Source organism: Erithacus rubecula (assembly GCF_903797595.1).
Source record: "Erithacus rubecula genome assembly, chromosome: 3".
In the NCBI taxonomy this organism is placed as follows: Eukaryota; Metazoa; Chordata; class Aves; order Passeriformes; family Muscicapidae; genus Erithacus; species Erithacus rubecula.
This window is the reverse complement of record NC_136689.1, coordinates 142,419,001-142,446,450: the sequence shown is the minus strand read 5'-3', so window position 1 is coordinate 142,446,450 and position 27,450 is coordinate 142,419,001. Positions and strand designations below refer to the sequence as shown.

Here is a 27,450-nt window from a genome sequence, read left to right as displayed (position 1 = left end):
AAGACAAGGGCACCATCTTCTTTCTATGTTGACTATGTCACCTTTCCTACCTTTTATTATTACTTGCCTAATTTGCATGAAGGCACAAACTGCAATCACAGTCTTTTTGTGCCAAGTCTTTTACAAGCACAATGAAAATGCCTCTCTCTGCAAAAGTTCCTGCAACTTCTTTTATAGTAAATGGACAGAAATAGGTGTGATTCAGCTCATCTTAAAATAGATATGTTAAATTACTCCTTCAAATTACCTGTTTCTCTCCTCTGGCTATAAAGGGAGACTGGTTGATTAGCTTAGGTAGAGACACCCACAGCATAGATTTCAGCTCTTAGATAAGATTATTTTTACCCTTAGCCACAGATTTTCAGGGCATCTTTCATCTCACAGCCATAACTCGGGTTACAGATAATTTATTGCCTGCCCTTTGCATATAGCCTAGCAAACCATTACAGGACAACTATTTCCTGCTGGTAGAGAAAGCTTGGTGAAATAAGGTTTGTTAGAAAGCTAATTCAGAAATCATGCAGGACACCCTCCCCAGGGAAGAGCCATTATTACCTCCAGCTAGTAAGAGTAAATATAGATATGTCATAATGAATGAATATGGACTTCTTATGTAACAAAATTTAAAGTGACATCTGTCAGCTGTAGATCTCCAGATACTTAAATCCTGATTGTTAAGATATTCTGCATCCCATAGTCACTAGGAAAACCTGACCACCTTATTATCTAGGAAACATACATCTCCCTGCATCATCTGTAATCTGTGATGATTTCCCAAGCAGAACACTGGGACATAATCCACCATCCATAAGGATTTTTTTAAAGAAAGTCTCAAAAATACTTGTAGTGTCCTTACAAAAATACAGTTGCTCCTTCCTAAACTGTAATAATTTAGTTGCTACTAGATCCCAAAGTCTCTTATTTCAGATGATGCTGACACTTTATCACCTTGGTTGTGTAGCAAACTCTTTATTGCAGAATTACCTGCTAAATATGAAAGTAAGACATGAAGAGGCAGAGATAAATGAGAATTAAATCATGCTAAATTATTTTGTTACTGGAGAACCCCTCTAACAAATGGCTCCAGACATGCTGCATGCTCCTTCCTATAATCCCTCACTCCTCTGTATTTTAGATCCATTGAAGGTCATCCCTTAACTGGTGATTCACAGGCTTCAGAAAAGATGCCTATCTCTTTCTTGTAGGAGTTGAACAAACTAAAAAATGTAAAAAGCAACTTTTAGAAAAACAGAAAGATGACAGCAGAAAGGAGAAGACGACCCCAAGCTGGGCAGGAGTGTTGATCAGATGGAGGATAGGAAGGCTCCACAAAGGGATCTGCTCAGGCTGGATCCATGGACCTCAAATATATGAAGTAGTGAGGTGGGAGTTCCTCTTTTCTCCCAGGTAACAGGTGGTAGCACAAAGGGAATGGCTTCAAGTTGAGCTAAGAGATGTTCAGATTGGATATTGAGAGAAATTTCTCCACAGAAAGGGCTGTCAAGCACTGGAGGAGGCTGTCCAGGGAAGTGGTTGAGTCATCATCCCTGGAGGTATTTAAAAGACATGTGGATATGGCACTGAGGGACATGATTTAGTGGTGGGCTTGGCTCATCTCAGGAGTCTTTTCCACAGTAAATGATTCTATGAAAACACTCAGTTGTCCTATTTACCTCTGTCTCAGCTAGCATAAATCCAGCACAGGAGTATCTTCTGCAGAATTTTCTAGTGTTTTCTAGACCTCTGTTCAGGGTCTCATTTTCCCTCTGATATATCCTTCCTCAAGGAAATGTGAGGTTATTAGAGCTGCCACTTACATATGATACTGCTTTGAGTTCACACTGATTTTGGTGATGCAGGACAAACTTTCAGTTTTATTTGTTATACCTCTAGAAAGACAATATACCTGCTCTTCAATCTTAGCACTAAATCTGCTGCACCAACATTCCAGGCACTTGAAGCTCACAGGAATTTACAGATCCAGGAACCCACCCTGGTTTTGGCTCTGATGGCTTCAAGGAGCTTTGTTAATAAACAAGGATTGTCTCCTGCATAAAATTCTGAGTACATTTTTGGGGGTTTTCTACACTTGGGATATAGATTAAAAAATTATGTGTTGGTTTGTAGCAGTTGATTGTCAAGATTTTCATTATTTGTTGCAAGCTGTCCATTTTTGTCACCTTTTTGGCACTTTGTGAACAGGAAATATCAGACCTTATTGCATGCAGACTTTAAGCTGTGATTTGTTATTTAGTTTGCCCATTTTGACATCCCAGTTTCAATTACCTTTCTAGTGAAACTTTAGTGTTCCAGACTGAACAAAAAAAAGACCAAACCAATACTAATAAGCAGATTTCTAAAAATTTAGGCTCTGAAATCAAAAACCAGGGTTGAAAGTGCCATGTTTCCTCATGTACTGAATTGCAAATCTGCTTTGAAGGAAGTTTGAAAACTCAGTTGCTGAAGGTTGAAATTACACATTCTTTGGCAGAGGAGAAGTCATGCAGACCCTCCAGGGCTAAAATAAACCTACTTGTAAAGTGCAGAGACAACATTTTTCAGGCATGAACTCATTCAATGCATAATCATTTTCATAGTTAAATGTTTGAAGAGACTTGTTTTAATTTTGAAATATTATGTTTTGCATATTTATATTTAGAATAAATTGAGATGTTATATTTCCAAAGAAGACACCATAATTTTAAAATTGCTTGATCAAAAAGTTCAGGATGTTTTCTCCCACAGAGTGACTTTTGATTAAAGCTGCATATTTCTGAGAGGAATCTTTTATTTTACCCTTGCCTTTTGACATTTTGAATTAGCCTAATGGAAAGAATTATATAAATCTACCTCTCTACCCATGCATAGATTCAGTGATGATAAAAGCAAGATGTCCCATTAATTTCCTTTTATGAAGGATCCTAACATAAATACAGCCTCTTTTCACTGATTTGTTCTATAAACGAAGGTTTATTTCTCAGACATACTGAAATTTAGATGATGGAATAACTGACCTGCTTGAGATCAGCAGAAAGTTTTCTTTCTTAAATGCTTAATGCTTTGTTAAACAGAATCTATGTTTTTTTGTAGAGCTTATTTCTGTTCCTAAACTCATTGGAATTGGAAATCACAGAATTAGTTCTGTTTAAATTGTGAATTAACAAAAAAAGTCTGGTCATAGAGTCACAGAATGATTTGGGTTGGAAGGGACCTTAAAGATCATCTCATTTCAACTGCCCTGTCTTGGTCAAGGACAACTTCCACTGGGCCATGGCCCCATCCAGTCTGGTCTTGAATTTTTCCAGGGATGGGCTCATCTCTTATGACCTCACAGCTGAAGTTTTCTAAGACAATTGATCCCCAGAACACCTTTTCTCACAGTGAAGTGCCCTCTGGATATAATTTGTATTTACCAGGTATGCTTTATTTTATATAGAAAATGCCTATTTTTTTTCAGATTACTTTTAATTAGCTTTGAAAATCAACCCATGTGTTTGCTAAAGCATCCATTTCTACCCTCTTTTCTTCAGACTTCAAAAACAGCAACCTTACCTTCACTTAATGGAGGAAGAAATTACCTTTCAAAGAGTTATTGAAACTAATGACTGCAATTTCATACTGTTCCACAAGTCATGGTGCTGTTTCTCCTTGCTCTAATGAGCAACTAACTGCAACTGTTTGTTTTGACTGCATTAAGAAGCCATTTACAAGAAAAGGTTTCTCTTTAATAATCAAAGCAGAATCCCTTCACTGGGAACTGCTCTGAGATAGTCAAACATTAATGAAGAGATTAAGATCCCTGCTTGTTTATTAAAAACGGGCACAAACAGTTAATTATGGAGCATATCAGAAATGCAAATAACCCTTCAATTTATGTCTTAGGTGAAAGGTAGTCACAGATTTAATTTAATTAAATGATGCAATTTATAGGAGAAGGAATTCAGTGGGAATTGCCATGTCTAGTTCAGACAGAGGTTACAGCAATGTCCTTTGTTTTAGGGACATGGGTTAGTGGTGGGTTTAATGTATTCAGGTAATTGTGGGACACAATCCTTTTCTAACCTGAATGATTCTATGATTTCATGATTTTCTGATGCTCCTAGTTTTTAATTTTTCTTAGCATACCACAATTGAAATTGTGCTTCTTCTTGTCACCTAAAGCCAGGTATTCCATTTTATGAAAAAGCATAGAATTGTGGGTACACAATTTTGCATTACCAATAAAAAAGATAATGTGTAATGGCAATCACAGCTATTTTTTCCTGACTTGTCTAGAAGCAAATTGTATTTTATCTCCCTGCCTTTTATGAGAAAAATGAAGAAAGAACCACATTCCTTGGCTTTCTGCACTTTTAAACAATAATCCAATTTAATTGACTAAAATTAGATGGAAGACTTCAACAGTCTAATAAAGATTAACAAAATTTTGTGATATTTTTCTTAAATACTTTGTATTGTAATTAATTTTCAGGTCAAATTTTCAAAAATATTTGTCTATTTGGAGTATTGAGAATGGGCAATGTAGTACTTCTGGGTAGAGAATAAAGGAGATCAGGACACAAATAAAAGTCCTGAGTAATTTCTTTAGCTATATGCCATGCAAAATAATTTTTTTTCTTCCTTAATGTTCACCTAGCAATTCATTTCCTTGGCCTGTAAGATAAACAAGTAGGCAAGCTGGTAGCAAATGAGTATTGCTGGTTGCAGTACCTGGAAGTGAGCTTTCACTATTAAAGAATAATTCTATTTCAAAATGGTAATGCATTCAGGTGTTGTGTAGACTACTGCAAAACACTGCAGAGGAGACAGAAATTTATATTCTTTCTGAGATTGGGTTTATGGGGCATCTTCAATGCTGTAATTCACCCTCCAAGTCTCTGTTGGCAGCAATGCTGTCAAGATTTATCCCAAGCTTGCCATATTCTTTAACTTGCCCTCTTCTGCACTCTTCTGGTCTCCATTTCCCCTCTTTCATACAGTGCAGAACATCAAGATAAAACAGCTTCTCCTAACTGTTTCTGAGCACTTCTCTTTTTCAAAGTGTTTTGAGGAATGACCTTGTGTGATTAAGAACCAAAAAAAACATGTTTTAAATACATTTCCAAGATAAGCTCCTGCAGTTTTTCAGCTTGTGCCTGTAGCCTGGAAAGCAATGAATGACTGTATGTTCATTACTTCTGTAAATCCTTGCCCCAAAATTTATACAGTAGCTTAAAATCATACAGTAAACACTTAGTGGGTGATAAGACAACTCAGCCAAGAAGCTAATTATACAAATGATAACTGTGAGGTGGCATCTTCACCTTCCCTGCCCCTCTAGCTGTTCATGCTTGGGTCCCACAGGCTCAGCCCGGTGTTTGCTGCAGGCAGACACCTTCCCATGGCATTAACAAGCCTTGCTGCTGAAGAGCACCAGAGGCCAAAGCCCCATAAATCCACTCAGAAAGGCATTTCTAGGGTTTAAATTCAGGTTATGTCTGCATTAACTCAGCCCTGTAGGAGGGGTGCTGAGAGCAATGGAGTTTGTGCTGTTATGAGCTGCACATGAATGGGCAGGGAGCATAATTTGTTCTCCACAAGCCCAAAGCAGTTTTCAGTCAGGGTGTCTATTAAAAGATAGGAAGCTGAATTTCGTGGGGGTATAAAATCTGCATGGCAGCAACTAAAGACTGTGCACAACAAGCCTTGTTCCCTCTCTCCTTTTCATTGCTCAGAAAGGAGGATAATGTGGAGCATAAGTCCTATGAGGGAGCTGGAATGCTTTGGTCTGGATAAGAGAAGACTTGGGAGACTTTTTTGTTCTCTACAACAGCCTGAAAGGAGGTGGGGATCAGTCTCTTCTCCCAGACAACTTGTGATAGGACAAAGGGAAATTACCTCAAGCTGATTCAGAGGAGTTTCAGGTTGAATAAAAGGAAAAATTCCTTCCCTGAAAGAGTGGGTAAGCATTGGAACAAGCTCCCTTGGGAAATGGTGGAATGATTATCCCTGGAAGCATCCAAAAAACAAGTAGAAATGTGACTTCTCTGGTTTAGTGGGTAAAGTGGTATTTGGCCCAAAGTTTTGACTTAATCTTGGAGGTTTTTTCCAAATTTTATGATGTCATGATTCTGTGAAAATCCCCAGTCTTACCTTGTCTTTAGGGAAACAAACCTATCTAAAAATGCTTAGGAGTATGAATGAAATAGACATGTTTTTATGAATATATTTATGCTCACAGGGGCTCCTGGGCTCCAGCACAGCCCTCCTGTGGTTTAACTAAGCCACACAGCCCATTCCCTTCCTAAATTTTACACAGGATATGGATAAACTGTGGACCATGGTCACCAAGGCTTCCTGTAAAGCCTGTCAGTCCTGTGCCATGGATGGAGTTCTTTCTGCCACATTTCATTGGTACCACCAAGGGACTACCTAGTACAGACTTCAGCAGAATTGTTGCAAACTAGAGGGGTTTTTGCCTTTGTTGCTAAAAACATCTAGTGGGAGGCAAACATTGTTAATGCTGTCAATTCCCAAGGTTTTATTGTAAATCCTGTACATTTAAGAAAAATAAAAACCATCTGCATTGGAAGATAAATACTGCCTCTTATTTATTTCATATACTTCCATATTTTTATATATTTTATTACTGCATATATTCACAGATTTTACTTTATGAATTTGCATAATCATTTCCAAAATATACTCTCAGTTTTCACATATCCTACGAACCTGATAAGAGAAAGATTAAAAATACTTCCTTTAAGCCAAACTCATGAATTCCACTTATTTTATAGTCATTCTTGCTGGTTAGGTAGGAGTTATTCACTATCTTATATCACTCTTGTTTTGTTGCAATGCTATTTTAATAGGAGTGTCTTATTGAAACATGCACAGCAATTTAATTAACCCTACCCCAGGTATCCAAATGCTGAGAGAGATCAGTGGCATGAAAAACACCCACATTATGGCCTGTGTACCTTTAAGTTCAGTCCCATTAAATAATGCTCTCTTGCAGATCTATGAAATCAATTAGGAAGTACTTGCAAAGATAGCCAAGGAGAAACTGTTTAAAGCCTTAATGGCTTAAATATCCCTTGTCTTGATGTGAGCCCTATAAAGCTATTAGAGCCCAGTCTGGATTGCATTAGCACCATGAAAGTCAACTGCTAATCCTGTAACTGCACTTCTACAAGGGGTGAAATAGTCTTCAGTATTTATAAGAGGGAGAAAAACATACTATTAAAAAGAAAAAAAAAAAAAAAAAAAAGGAAATATAAAATATAGTTTATTCTGAACAGGAGTAGTTTGGCTTTTTTATTGTTTGTTATTGAATGTTTTTTTTTGCCCCAGGAAGGCAAAATTTTAGCTGTCTTCACTGATGGTTATTTCATCACTATAAGACTATTCATGCCAGAAACTGCTATAATTTGAGGATATTTCCAGAGATCAAAGGAACTTCAGGGGATTCTGGATATGCCAAGGAAAAATTACACTGGACTATGTTGTAAAATAATATTGTTTCTTCCTTGAGGATTTTTAACAACAAGATGTTTATCCAAACCTAGACTGAATTATTTATATATTCATTGATTTTCCAAGGAAATTTCTTTATTCAGCTTTTAAGTTTGGAAATTTTTTTAGGTGGTTTTCTCTTTGGTATAACTATTTGTGATTTATGAAACTTGTCTAATAATTTTGCATTTTAATTGAACTAGATTTCCAAATTGAACTTTTTTTTTTAAATTAATTTAAAAAATAAATAAATAAAAAAGACAACCTAAAATACATCAAGTAATATTAAACTGGAAAATTGTCAGCAAGGAGCCACATATAAGAGACAAGCTTTCAGATCACATGGTGAGAATTTCCTCTGCTTTTCTGACAAATGTCCCACACCAGACACAATCCCTTACCCAAATAGAGATGAAGAACTATGGATCATTAAGGAAAACCAGGTCTGGATCCCACCCAGGCTCACCTGTTCCCACACAGGGTCTCCTTCTCCATGCCACCCCACCTGCATCATGCCAGGTTCCTCTGGGACCTGCTTACCTGTCTGTCCTGCAATGGTAGCAAACAGCCTATGGGGAATCCTGGATGGGATCTTCAGTCCAGCTCTTACCTGGTAATACCTGCAGAGAAAGGATGAAAAATTACACACTGCTAGAGAAGGGACCTCTTGGTCCAACCTAAAATTCTGTGAGAGCACATCCTGGGCATCTGCACTCAAAAGTGTTCAAGAGAACAGCATAGCTCAGGATCTTGTCTTCTGCTTTTTAGCTTTAGTTAAAGTGGGTTTAATCTGTCCCTTTCTATTTTACACCAGGCAGAGTGGACACAGCAGTCTGATGTGTGAATAACCAAGAAAGATTGTGAAAAGTATTTGGCCTGCTGTAGGAAAAGGAGACATGGAGAAACATGTATGATAAAAGGCCCTGAGATCAGAGAAGGAGTGATAAAAATTTTATATAAAACAGCAAAAAAAAAAAAAAAAAAAACAAAACAACAACAACAAAAATAAAAACCAAAAAACTTCAGTGGAAAGACAACAAAAGTGCTAATCCATATCTAGGAACATTAAAATTATGCATAATAGTTATCACTCTGCTGTTCCATGTTGAGTCTAGCTTACCAAGAAAATGTTAGCATGAATCATTTGGCCAGAGAAGGTGGAGTCTCCCTTACTGGAGATATTCCAGAACTGTCTGGACACAATCACATGTCATGTGCTCTGGGGTGACCTTGCATGAGCAGGGAGGTTGGATCAGATGGCCACTGTGCTCCCTGCCATTCCATGATTCCATGATTCTATGATTCATAATCATATCTATACCAGTTATTCTGGTTGTTTTCTACCCCACAGGGGATTCCTGCATTAGGCGAAGGATGTCAGAAAAAGAAAACATCAGCAATTTCACTGGTTGAAGTTACACATAGAATATCCTGAATTGGAAGAGATTCACAGGGATCATCAAGGCAAACTTCTATCCCTGCACAGCACACCCCAAAATCCCTCCATGTGTCTGAGAGAATTGTCCAAATGCTTCTCGAGCTCTGGCAGGTTTGGTGCTGGGACCACTTCCCTGGGGAGCCTGTTCCACTCCCCAAAACATGAGCTCAGTCTAAACAGAGGGAAAAGCTCATCCTAGTCTTCCTTCATCACAACTTCCATGGATGAGGCAGTGTTCAGCAGAGCACCAACCCAGGATATTGTAGCTCAGGATCCTTCCACCTCTTTGCAGACCTTCCACTAACCCACTGTAGCACCATGTTGGTGCCAGTCTCCCTTTCTCTGGATTTTCTCTCCTTTGGTCTCTATGTTTATAAATTCCTTTAACCCACTAGGGTTTGCAGATAGTTTTGGCCCAGTCTCTAAATGCAAAAGCCTTTTCCAGCCTGAACCATTCTGTAACTTCATGAAAACACCAAGTTGTCTGTGAACTCCTGTATGAAAAATCTCACACATGCTACACTTACCAATAAAATCTTTGCTAAATGTGTAATAGTGAACAAACTAGATCTGTCTTTCTGAGGTTAAAAACTGAAGAGTTTGATGGAGAAAAAAACAAAACAAAACAATACAAAACCAAAAAAGCATCAGTCCAGAGGCAATTGTTCCTTATCTTTCACAGCTGAAAGCCCATGTTACTCTACCTGCTTCAGCTGGCAGCTTCTTCCCAACTGGGATATAATTCCAGCACAACCTTAAACATTTCTAGGTATCCATTCCAGTCAAGAGCTTGGGCATGAAAGTTAGTTTTAAGAAAAGAAAATAAAAGCAACTCATATTCTAAATACACACAGCATCTAGTTAAACATAGCATCAACTAAATCTAAGCTACCTGATCTTTTTTTCCATTATGCTGTTCTTGCACTATGCAGGAGTTTTTAATTGATGGTATCGATCCTGTTTTTTTCTAAAGCTAGTACAAGAATCATGCCTTAAAACCATTTGAATTTTCATTATAGTTTTATGCAATACAATTTTTTTACTGACAAAAATACTCTGTGTTGACTACTCATAAATTCTAATAACTTCCAAATACCAGTAACAGGGTATTAAAGTAGTGTTACACCTTACTGTAATAGGACAATCCTCCATGTGCAGATATTTAAGATTTACCATGTGCCCATTCCACTAGATCAGCTCCAAAGAATAATATTCTATAACTGTCTGACCACTTCTTTTTAGATTTTTGTTGCTCAGAATTGTGGTGGGTTATCCTTGGCTAACAGCTGAATTCCCAACCACATGCACTCTCCCTCCCCCTCATCAACAGAACAGCAGGAGAAAATAAGCTGAAAAATAGGATGGGATAAAGACAGGGAGATCACTTCCCAGTTACTGCCACTGGCAAAATTGATTCAACTTCAGGGAAATTAATTTAATTCATTCACAATTGGGTAGTAAGAAACAAACCCAGACATTAAAATAAAATCTCTCTCCAGCCCACTACCTTCTCCCAGGCTTGGCTTCAGTCTTTTAAACTCCTCTCAAGCAGCTCAGGGGGATGGGGATGGGAGTTAGCATCAGTCCATAAAAGCACCTCTCATCTGTTCACTCCTCTTCACACATTCCCTGCTCCAGTGCAGATGCTTCCACAGGCTGTAGTTCCTTCAGGGAATATCTAACTGGGGACCTCCTGCCACACTATGCCAATGTCAGCCTTCCCTCATTGTGTCTCATGCTCAGAAACATCCCACACACCCTTAAATATTTCCAGTAGGAAACTGATCTCTAATGGCTTGGCTGGCTCTTCTGATTAAGCCACCTAAAGCTGGGGAGATTATACAGAGGTGCCTAGGATGACACTCTCCTATAATGGAATAATGGAATGGTTTTGGAAGGGACCTTAAAGCCCATCTCATTCCACCCCCTGACATGGGCAGGGACACCTTCCACTAGACCAGGTTCCTCAGAGCTCCATCCAGCCTGTCCCTGAACACTTCCAGGGGTGGGGCACCAAAACCTTTCTGGGCTATGATGGTCATGCAGTCACAACTCTCAGCAGGCTGAGACATCCAGCTCCTGGAGGATGCTGGGCAGATTTTATTTCCTCATTGCCCAGGCAATACTGCCTTGGATATCAAAAACACATGAAGGTACCTCAGCACTGGTGACTTCATAACAAGGTTAGTTCCAATATTCATTATGTCCTTTGCCAAATGGACTAGGTGCAAGAATATAAAAGAAATAGGTCTTCATCCTATTTAAACCTTTCATTATTCATCCCCTAAATTTTGGTAAATTCATTTGGATGGCAGAGATGTTGTAGGGGTCACAAGTACCTGCCTTCCTCTGTACCCACCAAGCTGAACTGATCAAAGTAAAAAATGCATTGTAAAGTCATAGAAACCTAAGGAGCTCTCAGACTAAAGTCCAACTCTGAGACTGAAAGTCCAGATACAAAGAAAATCCAGAGACTAGGAAATTCTGCACTATTATGGATTGCAGCCAAAAATGTAACTCACATTTTTTAGGTGACCAAGCATGTTTTAGTTCTTAATAAAAAGAGTAGCAATCAACAGTTATTAATAAATGACTTATTGCAGATCGTTTGGTACCTAATGCCAAAACATCTGGCCTTCATAACACACTGGCATAAAGGAATTCTGGCATAAATCATCATGGAATTAGATACATTCTTCCTAAAGAAAGACTTCATAGAATATTCTTCTAGTCAGAAGACACAAGAGGATTCTAGATGTCCTGCTGTTGCAAAGACTTGTACCTCAAGGTGCTCAGTTGGATTAATAGCAGAGGACAGAGATGTAGAGGAACTCGGATCCCCCCAACACCTCAGGGATATTCACAGTAAAGAACACACAGGGCAGTGAAAATGTTAAAGGCTCAAACTGGTAGATTGAAATTAAAATTACAGGGAAATACTGGTGCTCACAATTTATCAGTTTATTCATTTAAAAATTAATATTTTTCCTGAAAATATTTTCAGCGACAGTTTCAGGCAAAAAAATTAACAACAGCAACAGAGGAGATAAATAAAGAAGATAAATATCACAAGCAGTATATAAGCAAACAACAGCTTCCCCATTGGGTGGTCAGAAAAAAACAGAAAAAAAAGGACATCCTCATTTGAGTTTCACAAGAATGCTTATTGTCCAGTTAAAATAAGAAACCTCCATACAGGAAACTGAACAAAACCCATTACCTGTTGCTGGTTGTTGGGATTTTTTTTCCCTATTTTTAAGCTACATATCAATCTTTAAATCATCAGACAGGCAAGCATTATCCATTCCTCCTCACAGCTTCCTCTAAGCCTTTGTAAGCAGGGAGGAATTGCCAAACAGTGACTTTATAACTGTGCAAAACCAAAAATATGAAGGTTCTTGTTCCCACACTGTAAAGCTGGATGTTACTCATAATAGCTTGTGCATTGTGAGGAGTGGTTTTCTGATCAAAATACAGGAAACCAAATATGTTATAAAATATACTGCAAGATTCAGAGTCCTACACAATTTCTTCAGCAGCCACACAGATACATCTCCATTTCCCCATCCCACTGTCCCACACATCTTTGTTGTACCAACCTGAGTGATACTGAGACCAACATACAAAATGAAGCCATGTTGTTTTGAGCATAAATAAAACATTTTTTCAGTGCCTCCACAAAACCCCACACTGTTGGGTGACTGAACACTGTCCTCAGTCTCTGCTAAGGGACAGGACAAGGAGGAATGGCTTCAAACTTCAATATATTTCAGTCAGATATTAGGAAGAAATTCCTTACTCAGAGGCTGGTGAGGCCCTGCAGAGGTTGCCCAGAGAAGCTGTGGATGCCCCATCCCTTGAAATGTTCAAGGCCAGGGTGGATGGAGCCCTGAGCAACCTGGTATAGTGGAAGGTGACCCTGTCCTGACAAGGGAGATGAACTTGATAGTCCCTTCCAACCCAAACCATTCTATGATTCTAAGAGGATGGCAGAAAGAAAATGGTTTTTGGGGTGCTAACACCACTCATCTGTTCCAGTCAGGCAGTCTGAGTTATAAATGGCATAAATCATGCTGAGAGGAAACAGGTGCACCTGACCATGCAGTGTGCCTGGTTTTCCTCAAAACAGAGTGAACCATCTCCAGCTGGCTCTAAATGCTCTCATCAAGGAGTAGCCTCACAGTCTGATCATCCCCACCAGGCACTTCCAATCCCCTCAAGATAGAGAGGGATCAGTTTTATCTGCTGAGCTCTCCTGGAGTCTGCATAATCTGCTCCCACCTGAGAGGAACATTTGCTGTGTGGACCCTGCAGTAGCAGAGCCTTGAGGGTGGGATGCTGCCTGGGTGGGGGCAATTGCAGGCACATGGCTTCTTCCTCTTTGTGTAAGTAGTAGTTCTGAGTTTCAGGATTGGGGAGAAATCCTACAGACAGCTTTATCTCTTCCCAGCTGAGTGACCCTCTCCAAAATTATGTGAAGCGTGAACATAAAAACTACAAAGAACAGAACACGATGTGGAGACCAAAATCAATACTTAAAACTGGAGAATCAGACTGAGGCAGACATTGCAAAGGCCACCAAAATAATTAAAGGAGGTCCCCCACCACAAGTGTGTAGGAAAGCACTGCCTGATACTGATATGGTACTGACAGTAATGATAAATGAGATATTGCCTCCAAAAATAACAAGCTCTTTTTCTCAGAGAACCTTGGTAGAAGTAGCATGTGAATTGGACACTTGGTAATACAGACTTACAACAAATCCAAGAAATCCATAAAGTTACAGAAGGGCTGGTGAGGAGCAGAAGCTGAACAGTCATTTTGCAAAGGGAGTAGAATGGACATCTCTTGGCTCCCTAAATGTGGCCCCAGAAATACATAAGGCTTTACAGTAAATTTTAAGGAAAAGAATAATTAGGGAATAAATGAGAAAGTGCAGTACAATTCCTGTTTTGCTGCAATTAGGCTGAGTCTGGCTCATTAGAGTTAGGCTAGGCAGTATCTCTTTTTGAGTAAACATCTGGTTTATGATTGTTTTTTTCCTCCCTCTTTAAAGGGAAGAACAGTGCAGAAAAACTTTATTCAGTGAAGTAGAGAGAACACGGAAAATTGCCAGCTAATGTGGTACAGGAATTGTGAAGGGAAGATTAGGAAACAGCAAGCTGATTTCAAGAACTAAAGGAACTTGGTACACTTAACTCAGCAAAACAGAGCAATCAGATCCCCTCTCTATCTATAAATATATTGGGAGGAAAATAATCAGGAAGAAAATAGACTGAGGTACAAGAAAGTACAACATTGGCACAAGAACAAACTCATATAAACTGCCCATGAATAAATCCAGTTTAGACATAAAAACTGCAGCTGGCAAAGGAGCGAGACTGTGTAAAAAAAAAAAAAAAAAAAAAAAAAGAATCAAAAGAGCTCCTACCAGAAGGGAATGAAAAAGCCAGTTTGTTTTTAGGAGGAGCTCAGTAAATTTCCAGATGATTTATAAGCCATGGATCCTTTTTATTTGCAGGACAATGTTATTTATGCAGGCAGTGCATACAACTCCAAGTCCCTTCTCTCTTGCAATATAAATTGCATGGGTTCACCCCAGTAGCAATGAATTTGCCATCCCCACCTTCACTGGCTATTTATGAATTTTTAATCTTTAAAATTAAACAATTGGAGTGGCTTCTTTGTTTTCCCGTGGCTGGACACAGATTAAGCCCTGCTGACCCCCCACTCTGGTTTGGAGTCTCCCTGGGATCCTGGCTGCACTGGCAGATGTGCTGGTGACACCCCTGTCCTGCCTGGGGCAGAGCTGCTGACACTCAGTCCCTCACACTGAGGGGCACACAACTCCTCTCCTGCTGTTGGAATAATAAAATGTCTTTGTTGCAGATAACTCATCACATCATCTGTAGTGATCTAATCACAGCACAGGCACTGCCTAATTTTAGAGAATTTACATCAAAGCCAACAAAAGCAGGGTGGTACCAGCCCTGTTTCTGATGCTTTGGACTCCATCCTCCCTTTCCTTCCTCCTCTCAGATTAATACCAGAGTCTCTCAGCTCTCATCTAGTGGTGCAAGCTGCTGCCTGCTTGTCCCCCCATGCAATTGGCTCGTAAAGACACTGTAAAAGCCAGGTAAAGAGTTGGCTGGTTTGAGAGAAGCAATTTTTAAGACAATATTGATGCATCACACCACCAAACCAGGACACTCCCACCAGCAGCACTTGCAGACCAGACTGCTCCTCCCTGATCTTTCCAGCAGCATGGAAATCAAAACCTGTGGCTCAGTAACAGGGTCACAGGAGCCAGACAAGTTCAAATTCCACAGCTCCAAGGCTTAAAATTCCATCCCAGATTAGGCTGCATTTAAACAACAACCCTAAGCTAATACATACAGCAAACAAAGGAGCTGTGTGCTGAGCCTGAGTCAGCCTGGAGTTCCAGCTGCTCCTCAGACCACTGTTGGAATTGTCCTCCAGGAGCCCCTGGATTTCACAAATCTTCTCCATTGCATTACTGCTTCCAGGGAGCCAAGTACTGCAGCACACTCTTTTGGGAGTCAGTGAGAAAAAGCCTTACAGGCAAGAAAAAAAGATGGATTTCTACATTAAAACAGCAATAGAAGAAAGCTGAAATCTCACTGCAAGGCTTAACTTCATGGGCTTTGAACTCAAGCTCTTCAGATGTAAAAAACCACATTCTCTCTAGCAACATTGAGACCTTTCTTTCCTGTGCTGATGATCCCCAGCAGAGGATTGGCAAGTGTATTACTGTCTGAGGACTTACTGATAGATATTTCAGAATTTTATTCGGGACAGATTAAACATCTGTGGCCATCCAGCCTGATTCCCAGAAAAAAAATAGTGATCTATAATCTGCCAAAATACACTGTTATTTTCCATACAAAAACTTGGGATCAAAGCTTAAAAATAAAGCTTTCTGTCTGGTTAGCTTCCTGCTGAAAAAAGCAAAAACTGGAAAGCAATACCCATTGTGGAGGTACAGTGAAAAAGACAAGTAAAGAAGACAAGCAGACCATGGCTTAGTTCTCCTTTCCCTTCAGTGAAACAAATCAGAGGTGTGGCCACAAAAATTCTGCAAGTTTTCATAAAACAATAGAGAATTTTTCCTTGTTTGTGATGATAATGCTTTAGGTTACATATTTCACAGTCAATAATTGGTGGATCTTTAAGTGCATGAGTCACACACAGGTGCACTGTATAAATCCATCCCTATTTTGTATATAGGTATTTTGGTGGGTTCTTTGACTATTCAAGCAGAAGATCATGGGAGAAGGTGATAATTTTACACCTAAGATTGAAAACAGACAGATAAATCAGATTATGGAGTATATCACAAAAATTACCACATTGCTCTATCAGCAAGCTCAATGTGCAATACCACGTGCATGAAGAAGTTCTACAATATAACAACAAAATATTTCAGACACATCTAAAAAATCCAGACATTTCTCAATTAAATATTATTTCAATAAGCTTTGCTGACTTATTTCTACCTCAAGCTTCTGGCAGGTTCTAGAATAGCCCAGAAAAAAAAGGCAGAGAGTGTGGGACACAGGAGTTAGCAGCAGGCAGGAGGTGGCTGCTCACAGAAGTGACCACCACAATTAGCATTTTCTTCTCGCCTTTCTGGAAATAGGAAGAACACTCAGACATTCCAGGGAATCTTACAGTCACTTTGGAGGCTGTTAGAGGTGGGAGAGGAAGGTTTTCTCAGCCCTCAGTCCTGCAGACACAGTGACAGATCTGTCTGGCATCTCCCTCTGTGATGCCCAGAGCTGCTGTGCCAGGGCAGGTCACTCAAACACAGCTGCAGTGCTCCCATCCAGACTCCACAAGCATTCAGCACATCAAGTTTCTACAATTCTCATCCCAGTTTTATTCTCAGGTTCTTTAACTTTTGATGAGGGTAGGTCTAAAATTAATAGGGTGAGCCATACCCTCCTTGCAGTGCAGTAAGTAATGAATTGGTGTCTCAGTAAAAGAGAGTGGGTCTATGAAAGCAATCTTTTCACCTACCAGGAGTCTGCATCATGCAGATAGGATGAAATTGTTCAACTGTAAATTATGACAACCTTCTTTTTACTTTTTCTTATTTTATTATGACACAAAATCCTGTTTAAAAACCAGATGCTGTCCAGTTCTGCAGGCCTGAGATGTGCTTGGTGTGATTCCTTCTCACCCAAGCAAACAGTGCACAAGTGTTCTCAGCATCTTCAGAAGGTGCTCAGCATATCCCCAGATCAAACACAGATACTTATATCCTGAGTCCAGGATTCAGGGCTGGAAGTTCTCAAGAACATACTGCTCTGGGCATAATGTGGAAAAAAATATTCCCAACTTCTGGCAGAAGATCTCTAGTGTCCACAAATTATTTCAGTGCATCACTGAAGGAGAGCCTACACTTGGCACTCAATGCTTTTCAGCAAGGATTTCATCTGGATCCAGGTGAGACAAAACCTTGACCATTTTTATACAGCTTCTTGCAGTTTCACCAGGTCATCTCTCCTCTGCAGAAACTTGCATTCCCACAAGCCATAAAATCTCCAGTCCGTGAAACCCTGCAGCTCTCTGACAATTACACCATCCTGCTCTCTTTCTATCTCCTTTTATGCTCACCTCAGGGGCTCTTGCCCTTTTCTGCTCATCAAGGCAGCAATGCTATCTTCTATTTAGCCCCATATTCATACTTTTAAAGCAATTTGCCCTTTACTTCCCTTTCCTTCATCATAGCAAGGTAGGGGTGAAGAGGAGTGGGCAGTAGAATAGTGAGCAAGGAGTAAAATGATAGAAATGTGTTTTATTGTTGGAAAAGAAAGGCAGTGAAAGGAAAGGGCAGAAAAATTAGGACCCCAATAAAGGATATGAGCACTTATACTCTTGTCTCAAAAGCAATAGGAAACCTTGAAAACATAGTTTAATTTAGTCTCACAGTCAAGTAGTAACCTTTTCCAATCTGTTCTTATATTACATGAAGAGCTAAAGATGAGAGATTTTGTGCTTTTCTAACTGAAGCACCTGGAAAAACTTACACTGATTATTTGAGAGAGTGAGAGAGAGAATTAACCCTCACCTGTTCTGGGTGCAATCAAGAAACTAGAAAAAATATTTAATAGATATAAATTGAGCTGGATATTCCTGGAGATCAATTCAAACCTTTATATTACTTTCCTGTTGGTTTTTTTTTTTGTTTTTTTTTTTTTTTTTTTTTTTTGTAGAATAAGGCAAGCATCATGTCTCATGAGATTTCTAAAGTGCTTCAGTAATGCTTGTAGAGTGAGATGGGTAAACAGGTTTGGAGATGTGGTTATTTACACTACATTTTGTTTTGTATCTAGCTCCTGGAAACAGGAGAATAATGAAAATGATAGGCATGAAAGGACTTCTCAGAAGCTGTTGCTTTAAAAATGGTGCTTTTTTTTCCCACATCTCAGAAGGTTGAAATCCAAAGTGACCTTTAAACAAAGGTGCAAACAATAGGGGACACAATGTCTAATCCAGCAGACCAAGGAGAGATTTTCACTTTATTCACAGCCTGGTAATTGTCCAATCCCAAATGAATACAAAATCTGAGTTATCTTCTAGCCATTGACCCTGAATTAGATTCCAAAAGAAGGAACTTTAGGGAAATGAGCAAAGGGGAGATGCAGTGTGATTGACACACAGTGAATCGCAATCCCAGGACAATTCACTCAGTGCACCCAGCAGATCCCTACATTCTGCTGTCACTGACTTGAGTCCCAAATGGCAGGAGCTCTCCTGCAGGCTGAGCACCTCCTGTGGTGGAGCAGAGCTGTGCACACAGGTCAGGCTGTGTGGCCTCAGACCTGTTTTGTCTCAAGTGCCTGTTCCTCTCCCACTGCAGGGTGATCTCCAGGTCCATGATCCCAGAGCCATTGCCCTGCTGCTGATCTGCCTTCACCGGGCTCAGTTTCAATCTTCAGAACCAGAGAGGAGCTTCCAGCACCTTACTGAAGCTGGAAGGTGCCTCCACTAAGGCCTGTCATTTGCTGGAGCCCAAGGGGAATTCACAGTCACTGCCACCTCTGTCCCAGAGCAATTTGGGGTTACAGACCCTCCTTCACAGCACTGACCCAACACCTGCCCCATGCTCTGCAAGGTGCAAGGTGGGAGCATCTGGCAGCAGCACACAGCTCATTCCCAGGGGAATCAGAGCTGTGTGAAACTGAGCCCAGGGGTGGCTGATCAGCACCACAGCAAAGAGAAATACAAAATTCAGCATTTCTATCTGAGTCCAGCTCAATTCTTAAGGTCAGAAAACAGAATCTATTTTTCAGAATACCAAGACACTTCAGTGGTTTCTGTTGAAGTGCAGCTTTATTTGTTCTGGGGTATTTTGAGAGGAGTATGTTTTTTCATTCAACTCACAGAATCATAAAATAGCTCAAGTGGGAAGAGACTCATCACTGGATCCAAGAAATCATTGAGTCCAAGTCACTCATAGGATTAACTAAAACTAATCCACATGACTGAGAGCATCATCCATACACCCCTTGAACACCAACAACCATTTCCTAAGATATCTCGTGGGTTTCAGAGAGGAATTTGATCCTGTTCTCTTTTGGAACCTGATTCCTAGAATTCATTACAACTCAATGTTCTCCTGTTAAAGAGAAGGGGATTGCAATGGTCCATTTCTTCTCAAAATAAGGTTCTTAATTCAGACAGACAGATTTATTTATGAGGGTAACCCCTGTGAGATGTAAACAGAGATTGATGTGTGTGTCATACATGTAACAAATAAAGAAACTGAAAAACAAACAAACAAGCAGCATTTCCTATTCTGAAGGATTAAAGACCTCAGTACAGAACCAGAAAAAAAAGCACTCAAAGAATAGCTAGGAAATGTGGACACTTTTCAGTGTCAGAATGGAATGTGGAGCAAAATGTGTAGACACATTTCTACTAAACATCATTTTTTTGATGTTTCACACAGCCTGTACAACTCCATAAGAAAAGAAAGTGATGTGCCACAAAACTGTAACACCTCTGCTCCTATTGTAACATTACTTTCTAGGACTGGAAGTAGAATTTTTAGAAAAGGGTAAATTAGAGCTTCAGTGTCAGGCAGGAAAGGACCATTTGGGCTTGTCCTCTCAAATGATAAAATAGGATGTGGAACCTGGAGAACACTGCATAGAATCCAGGACTTAGGTAAGTAATTACTGGAGCCTGTATATCTAAGAAAGCAAATTATAGTCCTTGAAAAACAACTTGAAAGACAGTAGCAATTGATGGACAAACCAGCTGATAAAAGGAAAATTTAATGGGGTGCAAGAAATTAAGAAATTGGAAGAACAGCTAAAACTTAGGAGCAACATCAAAGACTTCTGGAATGCTTACAGAATACAAGGTAGAATATTTGCAAGCAGAAATAAAATAAAGGATTCATAAATGCCATATTTTTTTATTAGGAAAGGAACAAAACCATCAAGAATTTACAGCCTCTGACAAAGAAATAGGAAAATTGGTAGCACAGATGCAAGAACTGGAGAACAGAAGTAATGAGGTTTTAGAGACTGTAAGCTGGTTGGAACAGCAACTACAAAGAATTAAGAAAGTGGTAAGAGAATTAAAAGGGAATGAAGAAATATTACAACAGCAACAGTACAATAACCAGATTCAGATGTCTGCTTGACAGTTCAAATTGGATGATACAAGACATGGCTACCTGCAGAAAGCAACTCTGATTAAGTGCTAAAGGAATCATTGGAGGCAGAACAGGAAGCACTAGTGACAAAATAGAGATTGCAGCCCTTATTAGAACAAATAGAACAATATGGGATAATTTGATCAGTAAAATTAGGAGATATTACATCTAAAGTGACAGGGATGCAGGAAAAGCACAGGACTTCCATCATCACTCAGCTTTGGTCAGAGAATGCACACCTGGAGAGAATCCTGAGTGCTGTGGGTTGACCTTGGTCAGCTCCCTCAGTCCCCTGCCTGAAAAGAACAGTGGGAGAAAGGAAAACAAAAATATTCTTGGCTCAAGATGAAGATAGAGAAAGCACTTACCATCACAGGGAAAACAGACATGGTTTGGGGAAAATTGTTTATTTACATTTAAAAGCAGAGTAGGGTGATGATAAACAAAAATAAACCACTGCATCAACTCCCTTGTTTTGAGGCTCAGCCAGCCACATTCTTTGATTCCTGACTCCCCTCCCTGTCTTCTTCCCAATCTCAACCTTCCTCCTTCATTCCCAGCTCCTCCAGCTCCTTGCCCCGGGGACTGTGTCCTGTGTCCTGCTGTCCCCAGGTCCTGCACAGTGACCCTTCAGCCTTCCTTGTCCAACACTTTCAAGAGACAGATTCATGATACAATGTCTGCATTATATTCTCTCTCCTAACCTTTCTCAGGAAATGGTGATCTCTATGTCTACCCACTCACTCCACAGAAACAAAACTCGTTGCTAGATGTGGGAACTTACCAAAATTCACCTATGTTTCTCATTGAAATGCTGGCAGCATTGAAGGGACACTTCCCCCTCTACCAAGAAGGATGAATACTCTCTTCTGAAAGCACACTCAGTGCTGGCACCAGCCTGACAGCTCTAGAGATGAAAATCCCACTTTCTGCTGAATAGATTCAGCACTAACAACTACACTGAAACCTCTTCACTATGTTTTTTGTCAATATGAGTCCTCAGTCCTTTATAGAAAATCTATACAGAAAGGTGAAAAGAGTTTTCATTCCAAATTGTATCATGAATCTGTCCCCTCTGCTCATGCTCTGATCTCATCTTTGAGATAATCCTGAAAATATTAATATTAATAATGTAAGAATTCACAAAACCTTGTGTTTCAAAAATTTTCTCCCAGAAGAAATTATTCACAGATGAAAATAATAGAATCAGAGCAATAGTGAACAACACAGCAGTAGAGACAAATGGTGATGTGTCCACCTGAGCTGCCACCAAATTCTGGAAACACCAAGAGTTTGCAGCCACTTATCTTTGCAGCAGTAAAGCCTCCAAGTTACTTGCAAATCTGCTCTTGGTATGAGGGGGGCTTCTTTCCAAATCAGCTAGAAGTGAAACCCACACTTATCTTCCACCAGGTTCCACAGAAAAATACTCTTCACAGAGTCACAGAATCATAAATGGCCTGGAATGGAAATGACCTCAAAAGATTATCCAGTTTAGCCTTTCATGGGAATGGAAGCCAGGAGGGCATCATCAAGCAGCCAGACCAGTCACACTGGAAAACCAGAGATGGGGACTCTTACAATGACCCAACCCCTGAGGTTGTTCCAGTGAATTATTATTCTCACTGCAAAATTTTTCTTTCTTATAAGGGATGAAACCTTTTCTGGTGTAAATTGCCCTTTGCCTTCTCCATGTGGTTCTTCATGAAGAGACAGTGTGTCCTCTTTGCAATATTGTGATGAGATTTCCCCTGAGCCTTTCCCTCTCCAGAGAGATGAAATCTTCAATCAGGAGAGATCTCCTTCCATCATTCCTCAGAGGTCAGGTCTTTGTTGTGTCACCCCAGGGCTAGGACCCTGCATTTGTGTTTGACAAACTTCACACAGTTGCTGTTGCCTGCTGTTTCTGTCCAGGTCCCTCCTGACATGTTCACTCACCACCAGCTTGAAGTCAAGGGTTCAGTCAGTCTGGCCATCCAGGTCATTCATGGATTTGCATTTTCCTTACAGAATTAAAGTCTCATTGGCTCCCTTTTAGAGTTTCTCCACTACTCTTAATTTTTGCAGGACTTTCAGTGCCTGAGCTCAGTGGATTTTGTACCTTGTTAATTTGGCTAGCAGAGAATCTTGTAAAATAAAGGACATTATCTGACACCAGGCTAATCTTGGGATTGGACCATCCTAAGAGGCTTGACCATTAACTAAGTTCTGCAGAGTCCTGAAGTAAAGCAGCAGGTCAAGAGTAATCCAGCATTACTTCCAAGGAGGGAAGCATAGGACCTGAGAACAGGGTGAAATGTTAATCTGTTTACTGGAAAGATGATAGGATAGAAATAGTTCAGCCCTGAGAAGAAAGGGCTCCAGGACACCCCATTGAAGCCTTTCAGTACCTAAAAGGGGTTTATAAGAGAGTGAGGAATTTTCTACTCCAGCAGATAGAGACAACATATGGGATTTTAAACTAAAGAGGAGAGGTTTAGCTTAGATATTACAAGAAATTCTTTACTCAGTGGGTGGGGAGGCCCCTGGCACAGGGTGCCCAGAGAAACTGTGGCTGCCACATCCCTGGCAGTGTTCAAGCCAGGCTGGATGGGGCTTGGAGCAACCTGGGACAGTGGAAGGTGTCCCTGTCCATGGCAGGGCAGTTGGAAAAAAAAGAGCTTGGAGATCCCAAACCCAAACTATTCTATGATTAACATTCTTTCTTTATAAAGTTTTAAGTGATTGAGCTACCCAGAGCTGCTCCTATCTGAGAATGTTCACATCCAGCCTTTCTTCAAGCTCTAGTGGGTCTATTGCATTAACTTAACTCTTTCCACTGTTTCACAAAATTTATCTTGTGAGGACATGTGAGTCCTGCAAGTATCTAAACCAAAGAGATTTAATGGGTCAACAAAAAAATTATAAAATAAATTTTGAATCCACAACTTTATCGGTATTTGTGGTGAGTTTTGGTTGCAGACACCACCCCAAAAAGTCACATTATAAACTGAATACTCATTTGTTGCAAGACATCCTTATAAAGATTTATCATGCACAGCCGAACAGGAACAAGAGATTACTGGACAGCAGTTCATTTTTCAGCTACATTTTATTTGTAATACCTTTTATTGGCAGATGTTATCCCCACAAATGAATTAATGTTCCACCATAACAAAGTGGACGTGGATTGATGGGAGAAATTGATTTGTGTTTGTTAATGTACTTTTGCTGCAGCAAGCACATTAAGTGATTAAAGTGCTAAAAGAGATCTTCCCATCCAGACACACAATATACTGAACTCCATTAATGCAAGGACAAAAGACAACTGTTTTTTTCATTGTATCTTGAGTGCACCCTGTCTGCAGCATATACACCATATAGCTTAATTGCATCCATAGAATTAAACAGTTCCAAAAACAGCTAATATAGCAAGGAAACTCTAAAGGATTACATGTCCAAAAAAACAAAAGTGCAATTATTTTGAGTTGACAGCATAAGCCATCTTAAAAGGGTCTGATCAAGAGATTTTGTGCAGTTTTCCATTCTGAAAATTAGACTTTGGGATATTTTAAGCTGAATACAAAGATATCTGATAAATGAAAGTCAGAACAAATCTTTCCCATACATAGTTATATTTTCTACTATCACAGCATCTGAGCACTTGTAATTGTGTCCTAAAAGAACAATCTTCTAAGATATTATTAATACTCCCATGTTTGTAGATAATAGTTGATGAACTAGGAAGTCGTTCAAGCCCACCTCAAGTAATTTCCCAAACTCACTACTCATTCCAACAAATAGCAGCAGTCACAGTCTGTATTTCAGCTTGGAACAGTTGCATTAAAATCCACCTTACAAAAGGGCAATGAAGTGTATGAACAGTATTGCCAAGGGACAGGATTGCTTCAGATCCAGGACAGGGAAATGGAGCTGAACCACATCTCCTGGAGATCAGGCAGTGCTCCTCTCTGAAAATAATGTGCATCAAGGACATAACAGTGAGACAAAATACGGGTGTGGGCTTTTATTTCATGTAACACTACTGAGGGGTACTCATGTTAGTGATGAGTGTCACATAAAAATCTCATACAGGATGAGATTTTTTTAAAAAGTATTGTCACCTGGTGTGTTTATGTGCAAGTTTATGCACGTGTTTGTAACTAAAGTGTTTGTAGTTGAGTTTTGGTAATGTCTGTGTTTTTTCCCCCCCACTTTCCCCTTTCTTTTAAAACCATATTTCTTGCAGTGGGACAATTTGACAAGGAAGTCTTGTACTATTTAAAATCATTTTTGAATCCTCCCAGTTGCTATGAAAACCATGGCAGGTTGTATCCCAAAACAATTAAATATGTAACAGTTTAAAAATATGTCTTTTAAAAATACTAAATCCAGGTTCCATTCACTTATTAAATAATTCATTGTTGTTAATCAGTCATAGAGAAATGGAAAGGAAGTGTGTTCTTTGCAAGCCCATATGTAACACCAAAAAAAAAAAAAAAAAAAAAAAAAAAAAAAAAAAAAAAAAAAGAAAAAAAAGCCCCAAACTGGGCTAGGCTAAACATTGCATTTGGCTGGCCAAAAATTAAACCTTTGCCCCTTAATATCTACATACTATCTCCTCTGAGGAAAGCAAATATCACCCCAGTTCAAGTGACATTTATATTGTTGCTTTGATGACTTTCTGAGTGAATTATGTCAGAAAATAGTTTCAATCTCACATGATTTATATCTATACACAGCTATACCTGAGATGTTGACTAGAGTTCCTAACTCAGAGAGTTACAGATGAACCCATGTCTGCTGCTGGGAATCACTCAGCTCTCTGTATGTGTAAATTGTGGGAGGAAGCCTAAGCCCTCAGGCTTGTGAAAGGATTTATGTGTATGTTCTGCAACATTTTATTACTTAAGAACAAGTGAAGTGACACAGTTTTAAAGCACTGATCTTAACTAGAACAAGCCAGAAACATGGCACTGGCATAGACTGTGTCAGAGCAATTATTCTAAACAAGAGAGAGTGCCAGCCATTAGTGAATGAGAAGGTCTGGTAATAAAATAATTATGAAATGCTTTAAAAAAAACTATAGTGCTCCTTGTGTGCAATTATTTAGGGAATGAGAATTTATTCTCCAAGTTTTCATGTGAAGATGATTGTGGTGGTTTAGCTCTTCTAGTGCTTTTTTTCTCTAAAGCACTCTGCAAACAACTGATAGAGGCAGCTGAAGTTGCCTGTATTTGGAGTTTGTTATCACACTGTTACATAGGTGGGTTGGAACTAATGGTCTTTGAGGTCCCTTCCAGCTCAAACCATTTCATGGCTCTGTGGCACACACTGTGCATGTCCCCAGGGAAAGCAAGGAGGGACCACCAGCAGCAAATCTTGTCTTCAAATACAGGACAAGCTCTTGGGAGAGCTGCTAGGGGAAAAGTAAAATCCTTTGATTACACTCAAGCTCTGAAATTTGTTGTCCAGAGTCTGGAGAATCTCTACCCTTGGCAGATTCAAGATGGGACTGGACTTGGCCTTGAGTAACTTGGTCTGAATTCAATAATTGCTGCTTTAAGCTGTTATTGGACTAAAAACCACAGAAGTTCCCTTGCAGCATGAATGATCCCCTGACTCCAAGATGAGTATGACCATAGTATTCCTCAGCATAGGAGCAACAAAGAAGCTGTGCTGCCTTCTTTCTTCTTGCTTTCTGCACTCAGTTTCAGTCCATGAAGTAAACACTGTTTTAGTGATTTATCACCAGGACCATGGTCTCCAGTAACTCACCTGGCTGCTCAGCTTACACCACAAAACAGATTTACTTGATTATCATTAATAAGTGATTTTAGCTGAGAAATGTGGTTTGCTTATAAAATTAGATTCTGCTTTTCAGCTGCCTGCAGTGCTCCATGCCTTAAATCTTGATGTCACTGTGTCCAGTTCCTCAACAAGTGTGTCACATCCTGGAGGAGCTCAATTTCCAATGCTGCACTTAATGACACAGTGTAAGAATTTATGGGGCTTGTGTCATCAGTTCATTAAGGAGACAGGCTCAGAGGGCAAAACTGATCCAGGTGCATCAATGAAGATCACATGCTTCTAAGGTCTATGAACAAAGAACAGCTACTTTTTGGATAAAATCTATTGATTCAAGTAGAAATTCACCTCAAAGACATACATCTAGTCAATTAGATTAAAACATTTGATTAGCAGAACTTAAGAGGGATCAAAGCCACTCTGTGATACTCTAGGGGACAATACTTTAAATTTTAAGATCTCTGCTTATAGAAATATTTCTTATTTTATGAATTGGATTCATAAAAATAGGAAAGGCAGTGCCAAATTACACATCAAGAGCTTTGAAGAAAATCTTATAATAGTCAATTTTTAATGCTACAGATGATAGAATGAACTGTCTTCCAGTTAATGGCTGATGAGCATTAAAAACTGGCTAAATCCCAAAAGTTCAATTTTGTTTTTTTCTTCTCTTTTTAACTCTATTTTTCCCCCCAAGATTTTAATCTAACATCACAGCTTGCATTTTATTTCCTGGGAGAGTGGATCCCATCTGTTTGCATGACATTCCTCTTGGCTAGCACTGTCTATATGATATATTTTAATGTTTGTCTTCCAGGAGCAGTCAGAGTGCCTTCCCTGTCTGTATCCTTACTTTTGATTTATGAATTTTCCTGATATGTGCAAAGCTTCCCACCTGTATGCCAGAGTATCAACACCAAACTGTTCTCTCTGTAAGTATCACCACCTTTTATCTTTGGATCAGAAATTGCTTTGCAGCATTTACCAATCTTTCAAAATGTCTTTCTTAAGTCCCAGTTGTTTATTTTCTGACGGTGGG

General features: G+C 39.5%; 1 protein-coding gene across 6 annotated transcripts in view; it reads right to left on the bottom strand.

The window, feature by feature from the left end:
* Window positions 1–27,450, bottom strand: part of FAM135B (family with sequence similarity 135 member B) — a 183,443-nt gene that overhangs the window by 88,629 nt on the left and 67,364 nt on the right. For all 6 annotated transcript variants that reach the window (XR_013773751.1, XM_079301872.1, XM_079301874.1 and 3 more), the window contains one exon: window positions 8,035–8,114. Coding sequence is in view for 5 of the 6 variants with exons in the window: in XM_079301872.1 (XP_079157998.1) it covers window positions 8,035–8,114 (80 nt within the window). In the remaining variant the exon portion in view is untranslated. The remainder of the gene's footprint in view (window positions 1–8,034; window positions 8,115–27,450) is intronic.